The sequence below is a fragment of the Rhinoderma darwinii genome, chromosome 1, assembly GCF_050947455.1.
Source record: "Rhinoderma darwinii isolate aRhiDar2 chromosome 1, aRhiDar2.hap1, whole genome shotgun sequence".
Lineage (NCBI taxonomy): Eukaryota > Metazoa > Chordata > Amphibia > Anura > Rhinodermatidae > Rhinoderma > Rhinoderma darwinii.
Window position 1 is genome coordinate 320,265,389 of NC_134687.1, and position 26,043 is coordinate 320,291,431.

Sequence of the window (26,043 nt, forward strand, 5' to 3'; positions counted from 1 at the left end):
TTAAATAACGCTATATTGTAATAGTTCAGACTTTTACAGATGTAGCAATACCAATTGTTAACTTTTTTTATTTTTTACATTACTTTAGAGTGAAGGCTGGCCTTCGTTAGACCCCAGGGCTGCCATGACAGCCATCAGCACTCCACGATGGCGTTGTGGGGGCGCTGATGAGCTGTCAGGGTGGGCAGCCCCCTCTTTTTAATGTCTCAGATGCTGGGGTTGCGATTGACAGCATTTGAGGGGTTAATCGGCCAGGAACAGCACGATCGCTGTTCCTTGCCGTTAGTGTTGGGTGTTAGCTGTAAAACACCCGCTGCACACGGAACACGCTCAGCGCGTGAGCGCGCTCCATACATCGCCCACGCACCAGGACGTAATGCACGCCGTGGTGCACAAAGGTGTTAAGCAGCGCCTTGGAAATTCAAAGGAGAAAAAAAACTTATTTTTTTGACTGTGCACACTATGCTACGGCAATCAGGCTTCTTATAATAGAGAGCACTGACTTCCTGAACTTATTGGCACATTTATTTATAGCTGTGCTGCGCTCAAGTGGGTGACATATTGTTTAGTTCCCAGCAGCTTTTATGTTTGCATACAAGAGAAAAAGCATAGTAATAAATATACGACCGAGAAAGCAGCGATTTATCATAACCCCCTACAGATAATAAAAAGGATCCACAAAAGTGTTGCACGGTCAGTGCTGGATTTATTTAGCCATATACTGCATTAGTCTGCATTGGTCACATCTCTTCAGTGTCAAGTCTGAAGCAAGTTTATTCTAAAAATATAAAAAAGGACCAGCATATATTCAGACCTAAACCCTTTAAGAGACAACACAATCACTTTCCACCATTCCCCAAAGGTCACTGTGGGCAGGTCGGAAGGTAAAGAAACGAAAAACCGCTTGTACCGGACAGTGTAATAAGGATATGGTGCCACGTAGCAGCTGCCTTACACGGCCAAAGCCCGGCTCACTTGCAGAGGCCATTGGCCTCATGATTTTGCCAGATATTACCAGCACAATTTTGCAGCCACAGTGTGGTTTCAGCCGCCACTAAGCGGGACCGTACCCTAAGGCTGGGTTCACACGACCTATTTTCAGACGAAAACGAGGCGTATTATGCCTCGTTTTACGTTTGAAAATAGGGCTACAATACGTCGGCAAACATCTGCCCATTCATTTGAATGGGTTTGCCAACGTACTGTGCAGACGACCTGTCATTTACGCGTCGTCGTTTGACAGCTGTCAAACGACGACACGTAAAAATACAGCCTCGTCAAAGAAGTGCAGGACACTTCTTTGCAACGTAATTTGAGCCGTTCTTCATTAAAGAGCAGCTCAAGATTACAGGCGTCAAAGACGCCTCGCATATTACGAGGAGCAGCATTTACGTCTGAAACGACGCAGCTGTTTTCTCCTGAAAACAGTCTGTCTTTTCAGACGTAAAAGCCTCTCATCGTGTGCACATACCATAAGGGTATGTTCACACGAGGGCGTCCGTAACGGCTGAAATTACGGGGATGTTTCAGCCTGAAAACATCCCCGTAATTTCAGCCGTAACGGCATGTGCAGGCGCTTGAACGCCGCGTCCATTACGGGCGTAATTAGCGCTGCTATTCATTGTAGTCAATGAATAACGGCTCCAATTACGGCCAAAGAAGTGACAGGTCACTTCTTTGACGCGGGCGTCTATTTACGCGCCGTCTTTTGACAGCGGCGCGTAAATTACGCCTCGTGTGAACAGACAAACGTCTGCCCATTGCTTTCAATGGGCAGCTGTTTGCCAGCGCTATTGAGGCGCTATTTTCAGACGTAATTCGGGGCAAAAACGCCCGAATTACGTCCGTAAATAGGCCGTGTGAACATACCCTAATAGTTTATAGCCAGGGACAGTAATTTAAGCCACATGCGCAACAGTCGCTCCATTCAAAATCCTCAATTGCGTTCTAGATATTGGTAGGTTTCCAAGTGGTGGGGCCCCCATCGATCATTTATCACCTATTCTGTGGATAGAAGATAAATGTTAATTGTGGGAAAATCCCTTTAAGCACAGCAGATGCACATTAGGCTGGGGCCTAATGGACAGTATTTTCCCAAAAATTTAAATTGGACAACGCTAAAGAATCCTTCCGTACAGCCTGCAGTTTTATTCTTGACACATCAGCAATTTGTGCTCCAGACAGAGCCTGGCTCCAGTTTGTGAGACAGGATGTAGCTGTCTGACAGCGGTCATGGATTGTCATTAGCTCTTATGGGGCAAATTTTTCTGTTATCTACCCATCTAAGTCAAAGAAGTCATGTACCAGCCCATCTTACGGTTTTAAGATATGCTTGTAGAGTAAAACACAATCAGGTATCACTGACCAAATGTTTCATCAAGAGGGGTGTGTTAGACAGACCAGAGCCCTCACCCCAATACATAGCCTATAAAGTCAACTTGCTTTTTTGAAAAGCCGAGATCAATTGTGACATCAGTGAGGAAGTAACTAGCTTAACCACTTGCCTACTGCAGAACTGCCTGGATGACTCAGTCAATAACGACTGACGCATCTAGTTGGCTAGACAGAGAAGTTTCCCCCTCAGCACAGCGGCACCCCGCTAAGCGATCACTGGGTGTGAAGGGTTGCAATGGCAGCCAGGGGCCTAACAGAGGACCGCCATAGCTATATGCCTTGAGTTTACCAAAGCATTATGAAAGTGATCAGTAGATCACATTTAGTAGATGTACAGTTCTAAAGTTTAGATCTAGAGTTTTATAAGAAGTTTGACCACTTCCGGACCACCCATAGATTATAAACGTCCGGGCGGCCCGCAATTAACTCCGCAGGGCCGTTCCAGAACGTCATGCAGAGTTAGTATGTTTGCCGCTCCCCGGCAGCCTTTAGCTCCGTGATACAGCTGTATCATGGAACTTTAACCAGAGACCACTCAGCGTGGTCTCCGGTCATGTGATCGCTGTGACAACCTGTTACAACAATCACACTGCTCCGAACAGGAGCTTACGTGCCGACTGTGAGGAGCTCCGTGATACAGCTGTCGAGACAGCGGATATCACGGAGCTTTCACCTGCAGACCACTCAGTGTGGTCTCCGGTCATGTGATCGCTGTGACAGCATGTCACAGCGATCACATTGCTCCTCCCAGCAGCGCTTGTGCACCGACGGTAAGGCGCTCAGCTACGTGAACGCTGTGACAGCTTGTCACAGCGATCACATCCATGCCGACGGTAAGGAGTTCCATGATACAGCTGTCCGAGCTTCGGAGTGGTCTCTGGTCAGGTGATCGCTGTGACAGCCTGTCACAGCTATCACCAGGTGCATCTTCTCCCTCTCTGGCAGACTGCAAAAAAACAAAAAAAAATGTTTTTTTCCAATAACATTTCTCCCTAGAAATAAATTTGTCTATCTGCTATACGGCGACTTTGGCCACGCACGACACAAGTCGACCAGCCAAAGATCGCTATGTCCCGTAGCCTACATTTCATGTAATAGAAGTCAACGTGGTTGTGTCACAACGCGCAAGTTGCCACGGCATGACAGTTGCAAGAAATCCAAACGGTTGTGTCGCAGTTACTTGTAGACCACACAGACTTTCATTACTTGTGGTGTAGGCTATGGGACTTAGCAATCTTTGGTCGGACAACCTGTACACAGCACACTTTGCAGGCAGATTTTGACCTGCCTGCACTTTTTTTGCAGTGTTCTTCGCCTGAGGCCATTGAGGAACGCGGGCGTAAAACGCTTTTTCTGCCTCCCAGCCGCCCGAGAAAAAACAACGATTTCGACTGTATATTGGTGCCGATTCCGATGCAGTTTCCATGTCAAAATCAGCACCAAAAAACTGTGTGTGAATTGGGCCTCAGGGTGACGTTAGAAGTGGTGGATTCACTGCAAATTTTACCTGCAAAGTCTGCAGCGGATTACAGTACAAGGCAAGTAGATGAGATTTTACAAAACTCATCTGCATGCTGCAGACATTTTACACGGCAGATTTTCAAATCTTTGTTAAAATTAATACCTTTGGGTCTGCTTTCCATAAAATAATCATTTTTAGGGCATCAAAGGGGTTTACCAGTCCACAAAAATCGATGGCCTATCCTCAGGATAAGGCCCTATTCACACGACAGGGTTTCCCGGCCGTGTGATAGCCGTTCACAAAACCTCCGTCACATAGCCGCAGTAGGAACAATAGACCCCACATGGTAAACCGGGCCGTCAAAAAATGGGACATGCCCTATTTTCGGGCCGTTCTCCCGGCCCCCATAGAAGTCTATGGGGTCAGGTAATGCACGGCCATCATTTGAATGAGTTCCGAGTGACGGAAATGTCTTCCGTCGCTCGCTCTCTTGCCTCCTCACACTGCGAAGTGCATGTGAGGAGGAGGGTATTTTGATGCTCCCTGTTGGAGCGGAATCCCCAATCCCCGGCCACAGCATCGGCAACACTGTGGCCGGGAATTAGGGATTCTGCTCCAGGAGAAGTCCCTGACTTCACTGTCCATATATGGACACTGACGTCAAGGACTTCTGAAGCGTAACCCCCAGCGCTGGGGCCGGGGATTACGCTCCAGGAGAAGTCTCTGCCTTCACTGTCCATTTCCTTTACAGCTCACACTGTGAATCGCGGAAACACTTATAGCGGCGGTTCACAGTATTACACTATACACTTGAATGGTAGAAGGCTGTAATACTGTGAACCGCCGCTACAAGTGTGTCTGCAGAGGAAGCGTGATCTCGCTGAAATGACAGGTTACAACGAGATCACGCTTCCTCTGCTGTAACTACCATAGAAACAGTAACGAAGTGCAGAGCTTGTGAATAGACATCCCGTGGAATGTCTATTCACTGTCTAAACACTTCAGTATTGTTAATGTGTTTGTATAAGACAACACATAAGGATCTAAAAGGATCCCTATGCGCTGACTAAATGAATGGAGAGAAGTGCATAATGTTGATTGGTCAGCGTCATACACTCCCCTGTACAACGCCCACTTGGTCTAAAGTAAAAATACGCCCACTTGGGCATTAAGAAACTCATTAGCATAAATCTAAAATCGCTAATAAAGTGGTGAAAATAGATTGGTTTTTTTAAATAAAAAGCATTACTGTCACCTACATTATAGCACCGATCTCCTTATGTAGGAGACAGGACACTTATAATGTGGTGACAGAGCCTCTTTAAAAGCAAATTCTTCTTCTATTACTCTTCCAACCTACATGTATTTGGTCTGGTTTTTCTCATATTGTGTCAATAAGTGAGATATATTTTCCTTTTTTTTATTTATTTTTTTAAATATGGAAGAAAAGATGGAAAAAAAATTTTGAATATTTGAATTTAGGAGAGGTTTTTTGGAATCTAGTGCATGCCACCAGATAACCACTCCTGAATACTTAGTTGGCAACTTCTGCCGAGTTCAGCAATACCAAGTTAGAGAGTGTAATTTTTTACACTCTGGGCACAAGGTGGAGCTTACAATGAATGGTGTCCAAAGCTGGTTTGCGAACACCATACGTCCATTACACGTGTTGTAAGTGTCATAAAACCGATAACACCCCCAAAATGACTCTTCTTAGGAAATTAGTACCCCCAAGCTTTTCATTTAACTACATAAAGATTTGAAAATCTGCAGTGTAAAGTGTCTTCCGCATGTGGATGAGATTTGTAAAATCTCATCTACTTGCCTTGTACTGTAAACCGCTGCAGACTTTACCTGTGGATTTGCGCAGGTAAATTCTGTAGCGACTCCGACACATGTAAAATGACCCTACATGGTGACTTTGGCCGCAACACAGTGCCAAAGATCGCTATGTCCCATAGCCTACACCGCAAGTAATGAAAGTCAATGTTGTCTCATTGCGACCTGCAAGTAACTAACAGAACAGTCTAAAATCTCTGGCAACTGTCCTGCCGCGGCAAGACCACATTGACTTTCACTACTTACAATGTAGGATACGGGACATAGCGATCTTTGGCCAGACGACCTGTGTCGCGGCCAAAGTCGCCATGTAGAAGGTAGATTTTTCCATCTATTTATTGAAAAAAAATGTATGTATGTGTGTGTGTGTGTGTGTGTGTGTGTGTGTTTTTTACATGACATTCTTCTCCCTCTCTAGCAGCCAAGAAGAGAGGGAAAGTTACAACCAATGCAAAAGTTTGTTATTCAAGAACAAACTTTTCTGTGATCGCTGTGGCAGGCTGTCACAGCAGTCACATGACCAGAGACCACAAGTTTTTTTTTTTTGTTTTTTTTTTTGTGTGAAGCTCCGTGATACATCTGTCCAGACATAGCTGTATCACAGAGCTAAATGCAACCCTGGAACGGAAAACAGCTTAAATCTGGAGGACGTTCTGTAACGTGCTTGTAGAGTTAAGTGCAGACCGCCTGGACGTTTATAGTCTACGGACAGTCCGCAATGCGTTAAAGAAAGTTTTTATTTTCCACAAGTGTTAAGAAAAATGAAAATATAAATATACGGTACTGCCGCAACCATAACGACCCGTATAATAAATGTTAACACTGTGTTTAAACCGCATAGTAAACAACGAGAAAATAATTTCAAAATTGCTTTTTTTCCCCCATTTGCACTCCCCAAAAAACAATAAAAGTTAACTCAATAATTCGTATGTTCCCCAAAAATAGTTCTGTTAAAAAAATGCCGACATACAGCTTTATCGATAGAAAAATAAAAAGTTATGGCTGTCCGGCAAAAAAAGCTTGGGAGTTAACCCATGCCATAATGAACAGGGCTGTGGTGTCAAAAAGTTGAGTCCGTAGGAATGTGCCAACTCAAACGCTGGATTAAAATTAAAATATTGAATATAATTATTATATTAATTTATTAAATGTTTAGTTTGTTGCACATTTACCTTCATAGGAATTTACAAAAGTATAGGACTTGTAATCTTATAAATATGTTAGCTCAAATTAAGATTTATAAAAAAAAAAACAAAAAAAAAAACCGTGATAACTAGGATGTTCTAGCAGGGATAGAAAGTCTGATCACTTCTCTTAGGTCTTCTCCCGAAGACCAAGTATCTTCGCGCTGCTGCTCCAAGTAGTGAAATTCCACCACTAAAGACCCACGTAGGAAGTTTACTGAAGGGCGCAGGGCCTTTTCAGCACTGTAAAAGAAATTAAAGAGGCTCTGTCACCAGATTTTGCAACCCCTATCTGCTATTGCAGCAGATAGGCGCTGCAATGTAGATTACAGTAACATTTTTATTTTTAAAAAACGAGCATTTTTGGCCAAGTTATGACCATTTTTGTAGTTATGCAAATGAGGCTTGCAAAAGTCCAAGTGGGTGTGTTTAAAAGTAAAAGTCCAAGTGGGCGTGTATTATGTGCGTACATCGGGGCGTTTTTAATACTTGTACTAGGCTGGGCGCTGTGAAGAGAAGTAACATCCTCTTCTCTTCAGAACGCCCAGCTTGTGACAGTGCAGACCTGTGACGTCACTCACAGGTCCTGCATCGTGACGGCCACATCGGCACCAGAGGCTACAGTTGATTCTGCAGCAGCATCAGCGTTTGCAGGTAAGATCGACTTACCTGCAAACGCTGATGCTGCTGCAGAATCAACTGTAGCCTCTGGTGCCGATGTGGCCGTCACGATGCAGGACCTGTGAGTGACGTCACAGGTCTGCACTGTCAGAAGCTGGGCGTTCTGAAGAGAAGAGGATGTTACTTCTCTTCACAGCGCCCAGCCTAGTACAAGTATTAAAAACGCCCCGATGTACGCACATAATACACGCCCACTTGGACTTTTACTTTTAAACACACCCACTTGGACTTTTGCAAGCCTCATTTGCATAACTACAAAAATGGTCATAACTTGGCCAAAAATGCTCGTTTTTTAAAAATAAAAATGTTACTGTAATCTACATTGCAGCGCCTATCTGCTGCAATAGCAGATAGGGGTTGCAAAATCTGGTGACAGAGCCTCTTTAACTCCACCATTTTGTCTGATTGTTTTATACTCCATTTTAACTTCAATATAAAATCTATGCTTATTGTGTGTAGGAAAATTCTGGGGAAAACACAAAAATGATTCGTGAACAAGAAGAAAAAGGACGCCGTCCCGGAGAAGAGAAGATGAGGAGGAGATGACTATGTGTAATGAATGTCATTCTTGGTTTTTGCAAACAAGAGAAAATAGTGTTAAGTGCAGTCTAAATGCTATATAAAAACCCTCCTATTCTTTGTAGTGGAGCATTGCCATTTTACTTACATACAAAGTGACATCCATATATCACTTCCCTGTCAAATAGAAAAACGATCATGCAAAATCCTGCACGATAATCATTGTATGTAATCGGAGGTACACTTTACCAAACATCGTATTGTACACCGAGACACATGTCCTGAACAGTATTGGTTCAAAACCCCGGAAATCAGTTTTAAGATTAGAAAAAGATACATAAAGCAACATATCTACAAAATGACCCAACATTAAATGTAATGTAATATATGTAAAGAAACTCTTTATGTGCGATCATTGCCATGTTCCAAAACAAAAGTAGACACTTTGAAACAATAGTGGACAGTAATGGAGAAAAGTAGCACTACAAAAATAGAACAGAAATCCAACTACACACTCTTCTGTTAACAAAGGGAAATTTTCAGCTAAAAAGTGAACTAGTTTCAGGCAGACTTGTCATATGATTGAATCTTTTTTTGTTAAAGTGCAGCTCAGAGGAAGTTGAAAATACATGGAAAGAAACAAAATTCAAGCAGAAAATTGCAACTTTTTGCTTATCGTGACGGAAGGATGATACTACTGACAAAACAGACAGATGGAAAGATACAATGTACAGTTTTGTAAAACTAGGAATGCCAAAGAAAGGAGTTTTTAAACTTTGTAAAGAGCTTTTGCCTTTGTGGTATATTATAAATAAAAGTCAGTGTGTTGTGCTTTGATCAGAGGCGTAGCTAGGTTCTCCAGCACCCAAGGCAAAGATTCAGTTTGACACACACACACACACACACACACACACACACACACACACACACACACACCTAGAACCGAGCTCAGTACATTTATACAGCACCAGAACAAAGCTCAGTAGATCTATACAGCACCAGCACAAATACAGCTCAATTTAGTGAGACCCCTGCCGTATAAGTTTGCACTAAATTGCATACAGCTCCCAGCATGGCCCGAACAATAGAAGGATATGCTGGTAGATGTTTCACCAATAAAAAAAACTCAAAAAACCAGTTACACCACCCATCATCTAGCGGCAGATAATACAGTGCTGATTAGAGGCAGAATAAACATTTACATTAAGTGACTCACAGGTGACGCCAGATTCAAGTTATTATTTTTCTCTTTTCTTCTCCATCCAGTCCAGACCTCTATGACGACTTCTCTCGGCCACAGCCCATTTTTGCAGTTTGCAACTCAGATATCCTCAGCTTCTAACTTTTCAAAACATTTCTGCACCTATAAAGAAAGATAAAGTTCTCATGGTGCCAGACACTGTGCCCCTAAATAGCGCCATACACTGCACCTCTAATTATAATAGCATCATGCACTGTGTCCCACACACACAAAGTTCCCACTGTAGATAGTGCCCTACATAGATCTCCCTGTAGATAGTGCCCACATTTAGCCCCCTCTGAAAATAGTGCCCCACATATAGCTCCCCCTGTAGATGGTGCTCCATATATAGCCCACCCCTGTATAGTGTCCTTCATATATCTCCCCCTATAAATATTGCACCAAATATAGTCCGCCCCTGTATATGGATCCTCAAATATAGCTGCCCCTGTAGTGCTCCATATATAGCCCCCCTGTAGATATAGCCCACCCCTGTATATAGTGTCCAAGATATAGCACACCCCTGTAGAGCCCTGCATATATCTCCCCCTATAAATAGTGCTCCACATATAGCCCACCGCTGTATGTAGTTCCTCACATATAGCTCCCCCTATAGTGCTCCACATATAGCCCACCCCTGTATATTGTATATAGTCCCCCATGTAGAAGTCACTCATTTTTATTAGGATTTAAAAAAAACAAAAAAAAAACAACACTTCACATACTCACCTTAATCCCGTTCCCGCACCGTCCGGAGGCAATGCAGACCTGTTCTCTTCTGAGCAGGTCTGCTGGGGTTGAACGACGCAGCATCGTTGAAAGTTGCTGATTGACAGGGCAAGTCATTCTGCTCTGCCAATCAGCGCCTTTTAACGACGCAAGCGGCGCTTTGACATCAACGAGCCGCTTGCTCCAGTGAAAGGCGCGTATTGGCAGAGCACTATGACTTGCCCTGTCAATCAGCGCCTTTCAGCGACGCAAGCGGCGCCGCTTGAGTCGTTGAAATGCACTGAATAGCCGGGCACAGCCGAGATCACGCTGTGCGGAGTACAAATGGACATGAATGAAGCGGAGTGTATGACGCTGATTGGTCAGTGTCATACACTTTACAACACCCACTAGGTAAAAAACACCCAGTTGTCGATTAAGAAACTAATTAGCATAAATCTAAAATTGCTCATAACTTGCTCAAAAATGATCGTTTTAAAAACCCCGGTTATCTACATTACAGCGCCGAGCAGATTATGTAGGATATAGGGCATGTATAATGTGGTGACAGAGGCTTTTTAAAGCCACTTCTGAACTGGTCCACAACATAATAGGTTTTGGAAATTTTCTTGAAAATGTGAGAAACTGCTGCTTAAAGGGAAGGCGTCATGAAAAAATTTTTTATTTTTTTTTATTATACTGCTTTTAGTATGAGATAAACATACATTTTAATTATTTGTGTTCTTGTGTTGTGCTTTTTACTTTGTTCTTACTTTGACTTCTCTATGGGGGCTGCCATTTTTTTTTCATCTCTGTACGTGTCGATTAACGACACATACAGAGATGGAATACGGCACATACATCCCCATAGAGAATGCGAACGGGAGCCGTTCCATTCTCTGCAGTGTACGCCGTCTGTGTGGGAACGGCGCATGCGCTGCTTCCACACAGACCAAAACTAAGCTCGTTAGCAGAGCGAAATCCGGCACCATTTTTATGTGGACCGGAAGCCGCTGCCGGACAGTAAGATGACTACTTTCGGCCGCGGCTTCCGGCCATATGTTCAAGGAAGCGAAGACGCATGGAATAGGAGCGGAGGCGGCAGGAGCAGGTAATTTATGTTCGTGTATGTGATGTGTGTATTATGTTCGTGTATGTTAGTGTTATACTGTCTGCTTAGCACTGTATCTAATCCTCCTACACTGTGCTGTCCTCAGAAAATGGCGGCACACAGTGTAGGAGGTTTGAAGATTCAAACCCCTCCTTCACCTGGAACTAGCCAGAATAAGGGAGGCGGGGGGATTGTGTGAGGACACTAGATCGAGTGTGTCTACCCCAAAATTGCAGCATAAAGCAATGAGGTTGCTTTACCACATTGACCATGCTGCAATTTTGTGAACTGCTCCCTCTAGTGACCAGCACATGGAAACACTATAAATTAGAATTTATAATATTTCCTGACTTGTTAAAAAATTAAGACCATGTGTAATCACTTCAATAATAATTTTTTAACTAAAAAAAAAAAAAAATAATTATTTCTAGCGACACATTCCCTTTAAGTTCTAAGCCTTGTAACGTCCTGGAAAAATAAAAGGAAATTCAAAAGATGATGCCAACATAAAGTAAGCATATGGGAAATTTTAACAAGTAACTATTTTGTGTGGTAGAACGATCTGTTTTACAAGCAGACATTTAAATTAAGAAAAAAAAATTCTCGTAATTTTGGGGTTTTTCACAAGTAAATACTGAATTTAATCGACCAAATTTTTCCACTATCATAAAGTACAATATGTCACTAGAAAACAATCTCAGAATCGCTTGGATAGGTAAAAGCATTCCCAAGTTATTACCTCAAAGTAACACTTCATATTTGAAGAAAAAAAAAATCGGCTGCGTCCCCAAGGCCAAAACAGGCTGTGCCCTCAAAGGGTTAAAGAGGACCGGTCAGAAATCTTGACGGGTCACATTTAGTAAATTCTTGTATTCCCATTAAATAATAATTCTTGACCATCATTACTCTATGTTGAGCAGTTCCTCTGCTATTCCTCCTATAAATTAATAAATTGACAACTGGGCGTTACCAGTCCCCTTGTCAAAAGGGTGTTTCCCTACAGTCTAGCATCGTCAAAACTGGTTTGACACGGTTAGTCTATTTAGGGACATGCCCCAACAGGTAAAACTTAGTTGTCTAGTTGTCCATTTATTCATAAACCTCTAGGAGGAGTAACAGAGGAACAGAACATCGTATATTTCTAAAAAAAAAAGCTACTCCAGATTAAACGGGGAACACAAGTATGAGATGACAGGTCCACTTTAAGTTTAGCATGAGTCACTGTTCACTTACTGCACTAAAAGGGAAGGTCTTATGATACCCCAGTACCAACAGAATTATCAGCAGCTCAGACACAGCATCCAATAGATTGTATAAAGAAATGTAAAGGCATTTTTTTTTTTTTTTGTAATCCATATATTACACCCTAGGCAGCTTCCTACTTTGCCAAGCCATTGTCCTGGCTTGGTCACAACACCGTTGCCCTTCCGTTGAGGGTTTCCGTCGGGTTAACCCCTCAACAGAAAGGCAAACAGAAACCTAAACTTCCGTTTCCCTCACCATTGATATCAATGGTGACGGAAATGTTGCTAAAGGTTTCCGTTTGTCACAATTGTGACAGGTTTGCATTGTTTTGACGGAATCAATAGCGGTCGACCGCGCTATTGATTCTGTGAAAAAACGACGGAACCCTGTCACAATGCTGACAAACGGAAACCTTTAGCAACGGAACCCCTCAGCGGAAAGGAATGGTTATGTGAACACAGCCTAAAGAGGCTCGGTCACCAGTTTAATACTTCCCCATCTCCTACCTAATCTAATAAATGCTTTGATGTAGTGTTTTTTTTTAAAAAAACATTTATTATTGACAAAGTTCTGATCATTTTTACATGTATGAAAATTTTCTCTACAAGCCCAACTGGGGTTTTTTTTTTTCACCAAGCCGGCATTGTAAAGAAAAGTGTATGACACTGACCAATCAGAGTCATACACTTCCCTTCATTCATGCCCAGCTTTATTTACAGCACAGCATGATCTCGCGAGATCACACTGTGACGTCACTTATTCCTGCAGTTCCTTCACTGGAGCGACGGGAGAATGACCAGACATCGGCTCCATCTGTGCCAGGACAATTATCCTTCTCAGAGGCAGTCCTGGCATGGCTGGAGCCGACGTTTGGTCATTCTCCCATCGCTCCGTTGAAGGAGCGGTGGGAGTAAGTGACGTCACAGCGTCATCTCGCGAGATCACGCTGTGCTGTGAATAAAGCTGGGTATGAATGGAGAGAAGCGTATGACGCTGATTGGTCAGCGTCGTACACTTTTCTTTACAACGCCCACTTGGGGAAGCTAAAAATAACGCCCAGTTGGCCTTTTAGAAAGAATTAGCATAGATGTAAAAATGATCAGAACTTTCTCACTAATAAAAGTTTAAAAAAAAACAAAAAAAACACAACACTAGTTACCTATATCAAAAGGGTTTATTAGATTAGGTAGGAGATAAAGTATTAAACTGGTGACAGATCCTCTTTAAGCCATTTTACTGAGGGTTTCTGAATAAGTCTATGTAGCATGTAGAGGGTAGGACAAGGATGGAATCCCTAATATTCGTGAAGCAGCTATTGGACTTGGACACAAAGTTGAAACTCAGGACATCCGCAATCTTCACATGTACTGCAGAATCTATTTAATCATTCACTCTAAAATGATTGGTCCAAAAATAGAGAAAAAGAGCATTCAAGTGATACAAACCTATAGAATAAAGACATACCATATGCAGCTTTCAAATATAAACTATTAGCAGCTTCTTTCTACATAAGGCGAGGACTACAGATTTGTCACGCATCAACTTCAATAGCAACGGTCAAGCAACATGTGTGGCTTTTTTTAGTCTGTAACTACTTGATTTTTTTTTTTATGTGAGAGTTGCTTGAAAAGCACATGTACAATCTATTGCTATGAATTAGGACTCACCACACTTGCTATGGCGCTATGAAAAAAGTGTGATCAACTTACTCAGATGCTTTGTGTTTGTTGAGACAATTATCAAGCAATTGAGAAATTCAGCAGCACTTACTAAAGAACCATTCATTCATGAAAGCTCCATTACACAGAGTCCACATCATTCTTACTTTCCACAGAAAAGTTACAAACTGTCAAAATAACTATTTCCTACATATAGCATAGCGATGCCAAATGCACGGTCAGCACTCTTACAACAGACTTTAAAACAACCACCAGACATCTGCAGACGTTGACCCATTAACATACCAAACACTGTCTATTTTAATCTAAGGATTTCTTCATGACCCCATGCTGCAGGACTATAAGGGTACGTGCACACGGCTTATTTACGGCCGTTTTTCGGGCCGTAAACTGACGAAAAATCTAAAGCAGAATACCTCCAAACATCTGCCCATTGATTTCAATGGGAAATACGGCGTGCTGTTCTGACTGGGCGTTATTTTTTACGGGAGCGTAAAAAAATAAAATTAAAAAAAAGGGCCGGAAAAAAGAAGCGCATGTTACTTCTTGAGCAGTTTTTCATTGACTATAGAAAAACAGCTCCAAAAATGCCATAAAAAAAAACGCAAGATGCTTAATAAACGTCTGAAAGTCAGGAGCTATTTTCCCTTGAAAACAGCTCCACATTTTCAGACTTTTTTGCTAAGCGTGTGAACATAGCCTAATGCGGATGCTACATTTTACATAACCGTTTCATCGCTCAACCGACAGCTCTCTCTCCTGACTCCAACATACGTATGCACGCAGCCAAGTGTTCAAGTTTATATCAATGGGGAGAGGCAAATAAGCCACTGCCAAGTACCTCTGGCAGGAGATTATCACCTGCGGAAAAAAAGGATCAGGCATGTTGAAATTAAATAAAATAGATGTTATTTTCCCTCGCAACATCTGCCTTTGGGGGACAGTCAGACAGCCACTATACATATTAGATAGTCAGCTGATCCCACAGAAATTGGCAGTTTTAGCTGACTAGTCGGTTTAGCTTTTAGTTGTTTATAGCTGCAGATACTTTATGGTGGCCAAGCACTACATATTTAAATAGGGTTCTATGGTGATCCAAATATGGCTCAGTCAAAAAACCCAGAGGACAGTTGCTGCAGCCGTAATACAGACTCTAAAACACGGCTGTATTGTTAAGGCTACATTCACACGACCGTGAAAAACTGACCAGCTGCCCGTTTTTCATGCCCATTTTGCATCAGTGTCTCTCCAAAATTTCATCCATTTCTAGTCCGTTTTTAATGGCAGTTTGTCATCCGTTTTTCATGACCGTTAGAGAGAGGAAAAAAAAAAAAAGGTTGTTTTTTTTGTCCCAACCACCTGAAAACACCAGTGCCATGTAGATAGTGATGCAATGTCCCTGTAGATAGTGTTACAGTGCCCACTGTAGATAATGCCCACATCCCCTCTGGCCGGGGATTCCGCTCATACACTGAGCACCTGACATTTCTGTCTATATAAGGACAGTGACATCAGGTGCTTACTCTAAGAGCAGAATCCCCTGCCAGAGATTCGGCAGTGCTCTGACTGGGGATTCCGCTCCTATAGGGAGCTACAGTTACACTATCTACGGGAGGGGGGAAGGGGGGGGTCAGAGGTATATGGACAGTGACGTCGAAGGCTTTCCCAAGACAGGACACCCAAGACAGACATCTTGTGATGCTCTGGCCAGGGACTCCATAGTTGAAAGCCCTGACATCACTTGTCCATATATGGACAGTGCTGTCAGGGGCTTGCCCGAGCACAGCGCTCAAAGTAGCGTGCGGGGAGTCCTCTCCCAGGATCAGTTTTTACAAGGATTGATTCCTGAAAAACGGCCAGTAAAAACTGATCCACTATCCTGTCCTATTTTTTGACGGCTGGTATTCACGGGCCGTTAATAAAGTTCTATGGGTGTATTCACACAGCCGTTTTTTTGACACGTGAATGTAGCCGTAAATGATTTATTTCCCCGAAAATTAAGAAATACCTATGTGCAGCGAAAATGAGAAACCTAAACTGGAACATATCAAGTTAATTATAAATAAGGAGTCTGTAAACCAGGTAATAGATGTGCCAAGAACTGCATGCTTTTTATTTGCAATGTCTGTTTTTAGTTAGATAGTGGGAAGTTTATTTCTTTAACGTAGTTTAGAGCAAAAATATTTTTCAATCGGTTTGCCATACAGTCCTGGCCAAAATGAATTATATAATTATATAAACAAACCTTAAAACCAGAAAATCACTTTAGTACATAGCAGAGTTATACATAGGAGAGAATACATTATTACTAGTATTCTTTCAGTTAAATGCAATATGGTTTTTCTAAATGCATGAACTTTTTTATAAGCAAGTGGTAATGTCCTGAAATTTAGTACTACACAACATGTATCAAGGCGTTGCTTAAAGTGGTTGTCCGGGCACGTGACCGGTTTTCATACTGATCACAGAATCGCTCATCAGTATATAAAATCGGTGGGGGTCCGACACCCGCACCGATCAGCTGCTCCGGCCACAGTATAGCGGCCGAGCTGCAGTACTGCTCCCATTCAAGTGAATAGGAGCAGAGGTGCAGTACTGTAGCAGAGCCGCTATGCAGTGTGCGCAGCCATCTGATTCTGGCACTGAACACTGCATACAGTGCCTAACATCCGGTGCCCGGAGGCAGCTGATCGGTGCAAGATCTGGGTTTCGGACCTCGACCGATCATGTATTGATGACCTATACTGTGAATGCAAAACTTGTGTGCCCGGACAACCCCTTGAAATCTTGAGGACTTCTGTATGGATGTGGCTGTGTTGGTTTATACACCCACATCTATGCGGTTATTCTATGGATGAGATGCATATATAGGATTCTATTGATTAATGGAGGGCGCCCTTGTGATGCATTGTCTGCTGCTGAGAACATGAGCATTGCAGCTCCACCACCGCAATGTAAAAGTAAAATGAAAAAAAAATCTAGTTCTCCTGCCTTACAGGTTTATTTTCAATCACCAATAATTCTGGTTAGGTGACCTAAATAGATGTAATCAGAAGACAAGGAAAGGTTTTGTCTCCTGAATGTCAGACCAAGCAGAACCTCCTACTTGCTTTGAAAAAGATCTGTAAAATCAAAATCCATAATCACAATCAAGTGGCTAAAAAAAAAAAAAAAAGTTAATTTCCTGACTGTCCAATGTTAATATACGCATGTAAGTGTATGTATACTTACATCAGCAGTTTAATGACAGATCACACATACTTGTAGCTGCCTTTACCAGGCTGGGGATGTTACTAATGTGAAAGGGAAATGAAAAGCCTTCTCAGAGCACTGCGTTCTTGAATTCAGAAACTGTTGCTCTTTTAACCTATTTTCTACTGGGACACAAGAAAGCAGGAAAATCATGATCTATGTGATCTAATAAAAGTTGCTATTAGGTCTCCTCAGCTTTGCTGCACATACAGACAAGGCTACACGGCAACTTTCAGTCACCTGGGAGCCACGGTAAAATTGTTGTATTAACAAGGCCCAACCTCAATGTTTCTCTATGGGATACAAGGTATTGGGCGACCACCTGACATTGAGGTTGTATCGCTCTAACAACTTCTTGACTGCTACGCATTCTAATCTTTGGTGCAAATATTTAAACAGCCAATCACAAGGCATAAAAAAAAATAAAAAAAATAAAAAGGAGCGCAGACATGGTGAAGAAGTTCAGAGGGAGATAGAGTCGGGTCCTGAAGTATTTGGACAATGACAATTTTCAGAACTGTACACCACCACAATGGATTTTAAACCAAGCAATAAAGATGTGAGTAAAGTGTAGACTTTCAGCTTTGATTCAAGGGGTTAAACAAAAATATTACGTTAAAAGGGGTATTCCCAAATAAAACATTTATAGCATATTCACGGGACTTGTGAGGCGGTGTCTGAAATTGTAGTTCTCTGCAGTCCAGCCTCCTTCAAGTGAACGGGACGGAGCTGAATTCCCAGGCACAGCCGCTACGGATTTTGTAAGGCGCTGTGTCTGGTAAACTATGAAGAGGCTGCGGCGTTAGTCAATGCGACACCTTCAGTCGGCTGATCGGTGGGGGTGTCGCGAGTTAGACCCACACCGATCTGACATTAATGACCTATTCTAAAAGGTGCTTAGGATAGGTCTGGCTGAAAAACACAAGCACCGATCAACGATATGAATGTTATAATTAATCAAGCAATGAATGACGTATAATTTATTGGAAAAGGTCCATCAAGTCCAACCTGTGTCTTTTTTCAACCTAAATAAGAAAAAAAAAAAATTTTTTTCTCTACTATTTTTGGGAAAAAAAAAAAACTTGCCATCCTCTGATCACTTCTATAAACACGTTGCAATACTTCTGTATTGTAATGTAAATCCCCGTCAGTGTTACACGGACCAGCAACTTATTAGGTAATAATGAAAGTAGAAAAACGTTTTGCAGCGATCTGGTCACAGCGCCTGGCTTGTGAGTAAAGAAGTGACGTTCTTTTTCCTCTCTTTGTTGGGGCTTCCCTGTGTCATGGTGATGCTCCAAGGAGATCTTTTTTCACCAGAACCTATGCAGAAGACTTTTTTTGCAGACTACTATTGTAAAAAAAAAATATCTGGGTTCCCTCACTTATGGAAGTGAAAATTGCTATTTACGCTGTTGAAACAGTTTTCGAAATTTTTGAAACAATTTTTAAAGTTTGTTTCTGTTTGGATAGGTCTTGATAAACATTGTGCTGCATTCAAGTCGTTGTGCATAGGATACGTTTCATTAATATATAAATATCACAGTTATGATAAAAGATTACATCTAATGCATTTTCATTAAAATGTATAAAAAAATATAATTTTTTTTAGAAATTTTAATGAAAATGCATTAGTGTTTTTCACTTTCATAAGTGAGAACACCATATTTTTTACAATAGTAGTCTACGGAAAAAAAAGTCTTCTGCATAGGTTCAGACTTTATTCTGGTGAAAAAGATCTTCTTGGAGTATCACCATGACACAGGGAAGCCACAACAAAGAGGAACCCTGCCAGCGATCCTGCCAGTATATTAAGGCGTCCACTGCACACAACAATATTACGTTAGATCACCCGCTAACAATCAGTTACATGAAAATGTCCAGTTGTATCATTACATAGAAATGTTTTTTATTATTGAGGTGTGACATCAGAAACAGTTACCTCCTTTGTTACTTTTTTTAAAAACGCACCCGGTTTTTCTGTATATAAGGCCTCATGCACACGAACGTAAAAACGCCCGTAATTACGGCACGTTTTTACGGGCCCTTGGACTTCTATTGGCCACGGGTACCTCCCCGTATGCTTACGGGAAGGTGCCTGTGCCGTTGAAAAATATAGAACATGTCCTATTTCAGGCCGTAATTACGGCACGGGCAGCCCATAGAAGTCTATGGGGCTCCCGTAATTACGGGAGCGTTGCTAGGCGACGTCCGTAAATGGTCACTGTCCAGGGTGCTGAAAGAGTTAAACGATCGGCAGTAACTGTTTCAGCACCCTGGACAGTGACTTCCGATCACAATACAGATCAACCTGTAAAAAAAAAAAAAAGTTCATACTTACCCAGAATTCCCTGCTTCTTCCTCCAGTCCAGCCTCCTGGGATAACGTTTCAGCCCATGTGACCGCTGCAGCCAATCACAGGCTGCAGCGGTCACATGGACTACCACATCATCCAGGGAGGTCGGACTGGATGTCAAGAGAGGGACGCGTCACCAAGACAACGGCCGGGTAAGTATGATTTTCTTTTACTTTTTCTGCGGAAAGGGCTGTCCCTTCTCTCTATCCTGCACGGATAGAGAGAAGGGGCTGCCGATTAGTGAAGTGTAATTTTGCAGCGAAAACGTGCCCGTAAATGCGGGTGACACCGGACCCGTATTTACGGGCACGGGTCCGTAAATACTGGTGCAATACGTGTGACCAAGGACCCGTATTTATGCCAGTATTTATGGGAGGACAAAAATACATTCGTGTGCATGAGGCCTAATGGAGCACCTTTTACATGTATCTTCACATTGACCTGATGAAGGGACCAGTTTGGTCCTGAAACACGTTTTCCCAGTAAATGAATAACTAAACCAAAAGAAAAAAAACTTCACTTCTTTACTCACAAGCCAGGCGCCGTGACCAGATCGCTGCAAAACGTTTTTCTACTTTCCTTATTGCCTAAATCTTCCTCACTAGTGCAAGGATTCACTCTCCGAGGGACAGCAGTGGGTGGCAGCTGGCAGTAAAACAGATAGGCACGCCAAGAAGTGGTGTTGTGCCTATGTTTGCACAACCGCAGTAGGTGAGTCTATGACCAACAGCTTCTTTTAAATGCATGACAAATGTTAAAAACAGTATTACCTTAGAGGAGCGCCACTTCCGCCTTCCCTTTTTTTCACTCTACATTTCTTCGGCAGCTTATCAGGCTAGGATGGTCTTAGAAAAAAGCCTCCCCTCTGTCAAGCTCCTTAGATGCCGTGGTCGCCATTGACATCTAAAGGGTAAAATGTCTGGAAATGGACTTCTCTCTGATGCCGGCTATTGCAACAGTATGACGTGGGAAGGGAATAATACATGCATGTTTTCCCTAGGTAAATCTATAAACAAATAACTTTATTTTTGCATTTGGGGTGGGAGAAGGCGTCTAAATATACAGTTTGCGTCTCAAAAAACTCATTATGTAAAAACATATTTAGAGAAGTTTACGCCGTGCGCAAATATTCTTATCTTGTATCCGGCCCGAGATTACCAGAAACTATAGTGCAGCCTGGTGCGCTATAATGTCAATGGGTTCCGTCGGCTGACGGTGGTGCCTGTGGTCCAACGAAACCGTTGCTCCCGGTATTCTCTTCTAACGGAGAATAACGGAATGACCGGGCGCAGTTATGAACGCAGCTTTACACTGCCCAAATAAAGCCAAACAGTACTCTAGTAATATGGCCATACATTGAATCCTGTAGAACAGTATTATTTTGGGTGGATATTGCAATATTATGATCTGTATTGTGGTTTTACTTGAGCACTGCAAGACGGTATTATTTGGACACTGTAAACCGGATGTATTATGGCCACACAGGCACAAAAAACAAACAAACATGTAAAAGTGGCCCAAGAAGAAAAACTAAAATACTTGTGAAGCCTAAGCATTACTTTCCAGCCACGTGTGATAGATGGAGTACTTGTAGATGTTTTATAATGCACCGTTTCTTTAAAATCAGATTTTTTTTAGAGCAACCATTCAGATTACAGACGCAACGAAATGATGTCAATAACACGTATAAACGACGTCAGGAAATCCTACAGGTAGAGGACCCCTTAAAACCCCAGGAGAGGTAACTACAAGAACCAGTCATTCACATTACACAAGTGTAACCGGTGGATTTACAGCAGTTTTGTGTTTTATTTCCTGCCAGTAGTAACAGAAATGAAACATAGCAGAAGCCAGACACCAGCATTACACATACTGTCCCTAAAAGAACTGTTGCCACGTTATCCATACATTCCCTCCTTCTCTTACCTTGTCCCCTATGCTGCTTGGCTCAGTATGGATTAAATCTGGGCTAGGGGTGTCACTGACCACCAGTCCATCACAAGCTGCATCGTCTTCAGCCCCAGGAGAGCAACTCAGAGGGTGCTTGATGTCATGTAGGGACTTCTGGCCAGAAGACAGCAAGGACTTGGGAGTACTTGACCCTGACATGATGGGTAGAGTGTAACCTTAGCACCAGGTAACCATTGCCACCTAGACTGCCGGCTAATAACAGGGTGTTGACTAGAGGCGGAGAACGACGCGGAGGTTACACAATATTACATAAGGTGGAGTAGAACTAACATCTTGCATGCAGCCCACGGTGCCGCTTATTCGTGAGGTGCAGGCTGCCCCCGCATCTTTCCCACTCCTGCAGCTTCCTGCCTGCCTCAGGGCTGAGGGTCCACAACGTAAACACTGCGCGTGCTTCCAGCTGTCTGCCCCTCTCTTCCGGTATAGTAATAATGGGCGCAGTCCTAGTGTGAGCTCGGCCACTTCCAGCTTCTCACAGACTCCTCCTTTTTCGCTTTCTCTCTCTTCTTTTCCTCCATCCCGGTTTTATCACCCTCCCACTCTCCGTGACTAGGAGGAAGTTAACCCTTAACAATGTCTCCAGGAAGTGCTCAGCTACAGGAAGCCAGTCCACTAATGCACCGCACACTGGTTACACAGGGAATTTAGAATGGCGTCAATGCACACGGTTTTGGAATAGGACAACATATTCTTTGCTGTACTACGTTTTTTAAATTCTGTTCAGCCCTTTCTTAGTTATATCTGTTTCCATTGTTGCTGTTTACCCAAAAGTAACAACCAAGATGGCTTCCCTCACAGGAGTTGTCACTCAGCTTCCTGTTCCTGTGTTTGGCCCCATGCACACGAATGTACTTTTGCGGCCGCAATTCCCACGAAAATCCACAGGAGAATTGTGGCCCCATTCATTCCTATGGGGCCATGCACACGACCATGGTTTCCACGGTCCGTGCATGGCCCAGGAGCCCGGACCACAGAAAGAACGGGCATGTCTCATTCCAGGCTCGTAGGAAATAATGTGCCATGTGCACGGCCCGCGATTTGCGAGCGGCTCGCGGATGACACTCCGTGGCCGGCTGACCCGAAAATCACGGCCGTGCACATGGCAACGGTCGTGTGCATGAGGCCTTTGGCTCAAAAACCGAGCTAAATACTGCAACAAAACTGTCGTGTGATGTTGGCCTAAAAGGTTTTTTTCCTGGTTTTAGGTTATTTTAACCCCTCTCTAGTTTTTTTCTCCTTAGGCTGGGTTCACACGAGCATGTTACGTCCATATTGGACGGAACGTATTTCGGCCGCAAGTCCCGGACCGAACACACTGCAGGGAGCAGGGTTCCTAGCATTATAGTTATGTACGACGCTAGGAGTCCCTGCCTCGCTGCCGGACAACTGTCCCGTACTGTAATAATGTTTTCAGTACGGGACAGTAGCTCCACGGAGAGGCAGGGACTCCTAGCGTCGTACATAACTATGATGCTAGGAGCCCGGCTCCCTGCAGTGTGTTCGGTCCGGTACTTGCGGCCGAAATACGTTCCGACCATTACAGACGTAACATGCTCGTGTGAACCCAGCCTTACATTCCAAAAGCCATAACTGTTTGTTTTTCAGTCAACATAGGGCTTGTTTTGTGTGGGATGAGTTGTTTTTCACGACACCATTTATTGTACCATACAATGTACTGAGAAATTAGAAAAAAAAATGTGGGGTGGAATGAGAAAAAAATAGCAATTCCTCCATTGATTTTTGGGTTTCTTATTTAGGGCGTTCACCGTGCAGTAAAAAAAAACTTGTCAACTTTATTCTGCGTCACAACAATTATGACGATACCAAATGTATATTTTTTTTATGATGTACTACTATTACAATGAAAAAACAAAAAATATTTTTTTGTGTTATATTCTGAGACTCATTACTTTTTTATTTTTTAGTCAGTGTGAGGGCTTGTTTTTTGTGGGGCTGGCTGTAGTTTTTATTGGTTCCATTGTGGGGTCCATATGACTTTTTGATCACTTTTAATAAAATGATTTTGGGTAGCTGAGTAAACAATTTCATGGTGATTTTTTTTTCTCCTATGGCGTTCACCTGGCGGCTTTAATAACGTGATATTTTAATAGTTCAGACTTACAGGCACGGCGATACTAATTAGGTTTACTTTAATTATTGCTTACATAATTTTTTGTAAAAAGATGTAAAAGGTTTTTTTTACATTTTTACTCATTTAATTTTTTATATTTTTAAACATTTTATTAAACTTTTTTTTACTTTATTCGTATACTTGCAATCAATTAATCGCTTATGCAATACACCGCAATACTTATGTAGTGCAGTGTATTGACTTTATCTGTGCTCAACTATAAGGCCTTATTCACACGAACATGTGCGTTTTGCGAGGTGGTTTTCTTTTTGCCTTCATTTCTTAACCCTTTGGTGACATCCGACGTACAGTTATTTATACAATATGATGTGGGCTCAGCAGCTGAGCCTACACAATATGCGGCGGGTACCGGCTGTTTCAATCATGACTGTGGATAGGTGATAATTTATGATTTTGGGAATACACCTTTTAGCCTTGTCCGAGGCAAGACTTCGGCTATGTTCACACGCACAAGTAAAAACGACTGAAAATTACAGAGCTATTTTCAAGAGAAAACAGCCTCCGATTTTCAGCCGTTTTTGAAGCAGAAAATTATTTTTGAGGCTTTTTTTGAGCTGCATTTCAATTGACCCTATGAAAAACAGCTCCAAATAAGTCTCAAGAAGTGACATGCTCCTTCTTTTTACGTGCTGTTTTTTAAAACGGCGGCATAAAAAAATGCCCCGTCTGAACTAAGCAGTTTTTTCCATTGATTTGAACGGGAAGGTTTTTGTTGGCGTATAGGTAGCGTTTTTCAAGGCGTATTTCGAGGCATTTATGCCCTGAAATACGCCTGAAAACACTGCGTGTGAACATACCCTTAAGGCCTTATTCACACGAGCGTAGTTCACGTCCGTGATCCGTCGCACAGACCTATGTAACTCAATGGGGCCGTTCAGACAGTCCGTGCTGCGTAAAACTCACGACATGTCCTATAGTTGAGCGTTTTTTGCGCATCACGCACCCATTGAATCATTGCGTGATTCGCGCAATAGTTGTTTAAGGCACATGCGATAGTCTGCTTAACAGTCAAAATATAAATAAGAGTGTAAATTGGGCTATTTTAAAATGAAAGAGGGTTCCCATTGATTTTTCGGAAGCTGGATGTGGAATAGGGAAAAAAAATAAGTCCATACTCTCGAGACCAGAACCGGACCAACTTTGGGCACATCCACCAGGTGTGGAGAATATCATCCTGCTGACCTCTATTTCAAGGGCACAGGGTGAAATACCCTGCAAAAGGTAGGCTGGATTCACATGAGCATGTTCGGTCCGTAAAGGACGGAACGTATTTCGGCCGCAAGTCCCGGACCGAACACATTGCAGGGGGCCGGGCTCCTAGCATCATAGTTATGTACGACGCTAGGAGTCCCTGCCTCTCCGTGGAACTACTGTCCCGTACTGAAAACATGATTACAGTACGGGACAGTAGTTCCACGGAGAGGCAGGGGCTCCTAGCATCGTACATAACTATGATGCTAGGAGCCCGGCTCCATGCTGTGTGTTCGGTCCGGGACTTGTGGCCGAAATACGTTCCGTCCTTTACGGACCGAACATGCTCGTGTGAATCCAGTCTTAGGCTTTATTCAGACGAACGGGAATCACGCGCGTTGCACGGACCTATATTAGTCTATGGGGCCATGCGGACATGTGCGTGATTTTTACTCAGATTGAGTCCGCTGAAAAAAAGTCACGACATGTCCGTTCTTTCGGCGTTTTTCGCGCATCACGTACCCATTGAAGTCAAAGGGTGCGTGAAAACCACGCATGCCGCACGGAAGCATTTCCGTGCGAACTGCGTGATTCGCGCAAGAGCTGTCAAAAGAATGAATGTAAACAGAAAAGCTCCACGTGCTTTTCTGTTTACAAACATCCAAACGGAGTGTCTTTGAGATGAGCGAACCCGGACAACCGAACCGAACTTCACCGGGTTCGGCCGAACTCGTTGACCGAACCCGGCAAAAACATTTCCGGTACGCGACGTCAGGAGATAGTCACTGTCCAGGGTGCTGAAAGAGTTATACTGTTTCAGCACCCTGGACAGTGACTTCCGATCACAATATACATGAACCTGTAAAAAAAAAAGAAGTTCTGACTTACCGATAACTCCCTGCTTCTTCCTCCAGTCTGACCTCCCGGGATGACGATTCAGTCCAAGTGACAGCTCCAGCCAATCACAGGCCAAGCACAGGCTGCAGCGGTCACATGGACTGCCGCATAATCCAGGGAGGTGGGGCCGGATGTCAAGACAGGGACGCGTCACCAAGGCAA

General features: G+C 42.9%; 1 protein-coding gene across 3 annotated transcripts in view; it reads right to left on the bottom strand.

Moving 5' to 3' along the window:
- Positions 1 to 22,239, bottom strand: part of SNX30 (sorting nexin family member 30) — a 66,851-nt gene extending 44,612 nt beyond the window's left edge. The window contains exon 1 of one of the 3 annotated variants that reach the window (XM_075825577.1): positions 21,597 to 22,239. In XM_075825577.1, coding sequence (XP_075681692.1) covers positions 21,597 to 21,779 — 183 coding nt within the window. In that variant the 5' untranslated portion in view covers positions 21,780 to 22,239. The remainder of the gene's footprint in view (positions 1 to 21,596) is intronic. The other 2 variants (XM_075825576.1, XM_075825580.1) reach the window with 2 other exon arrangements.
- Between the last annotated feature and the right edge of the window lie 3,804 nt (positions 22,240 to 26,043).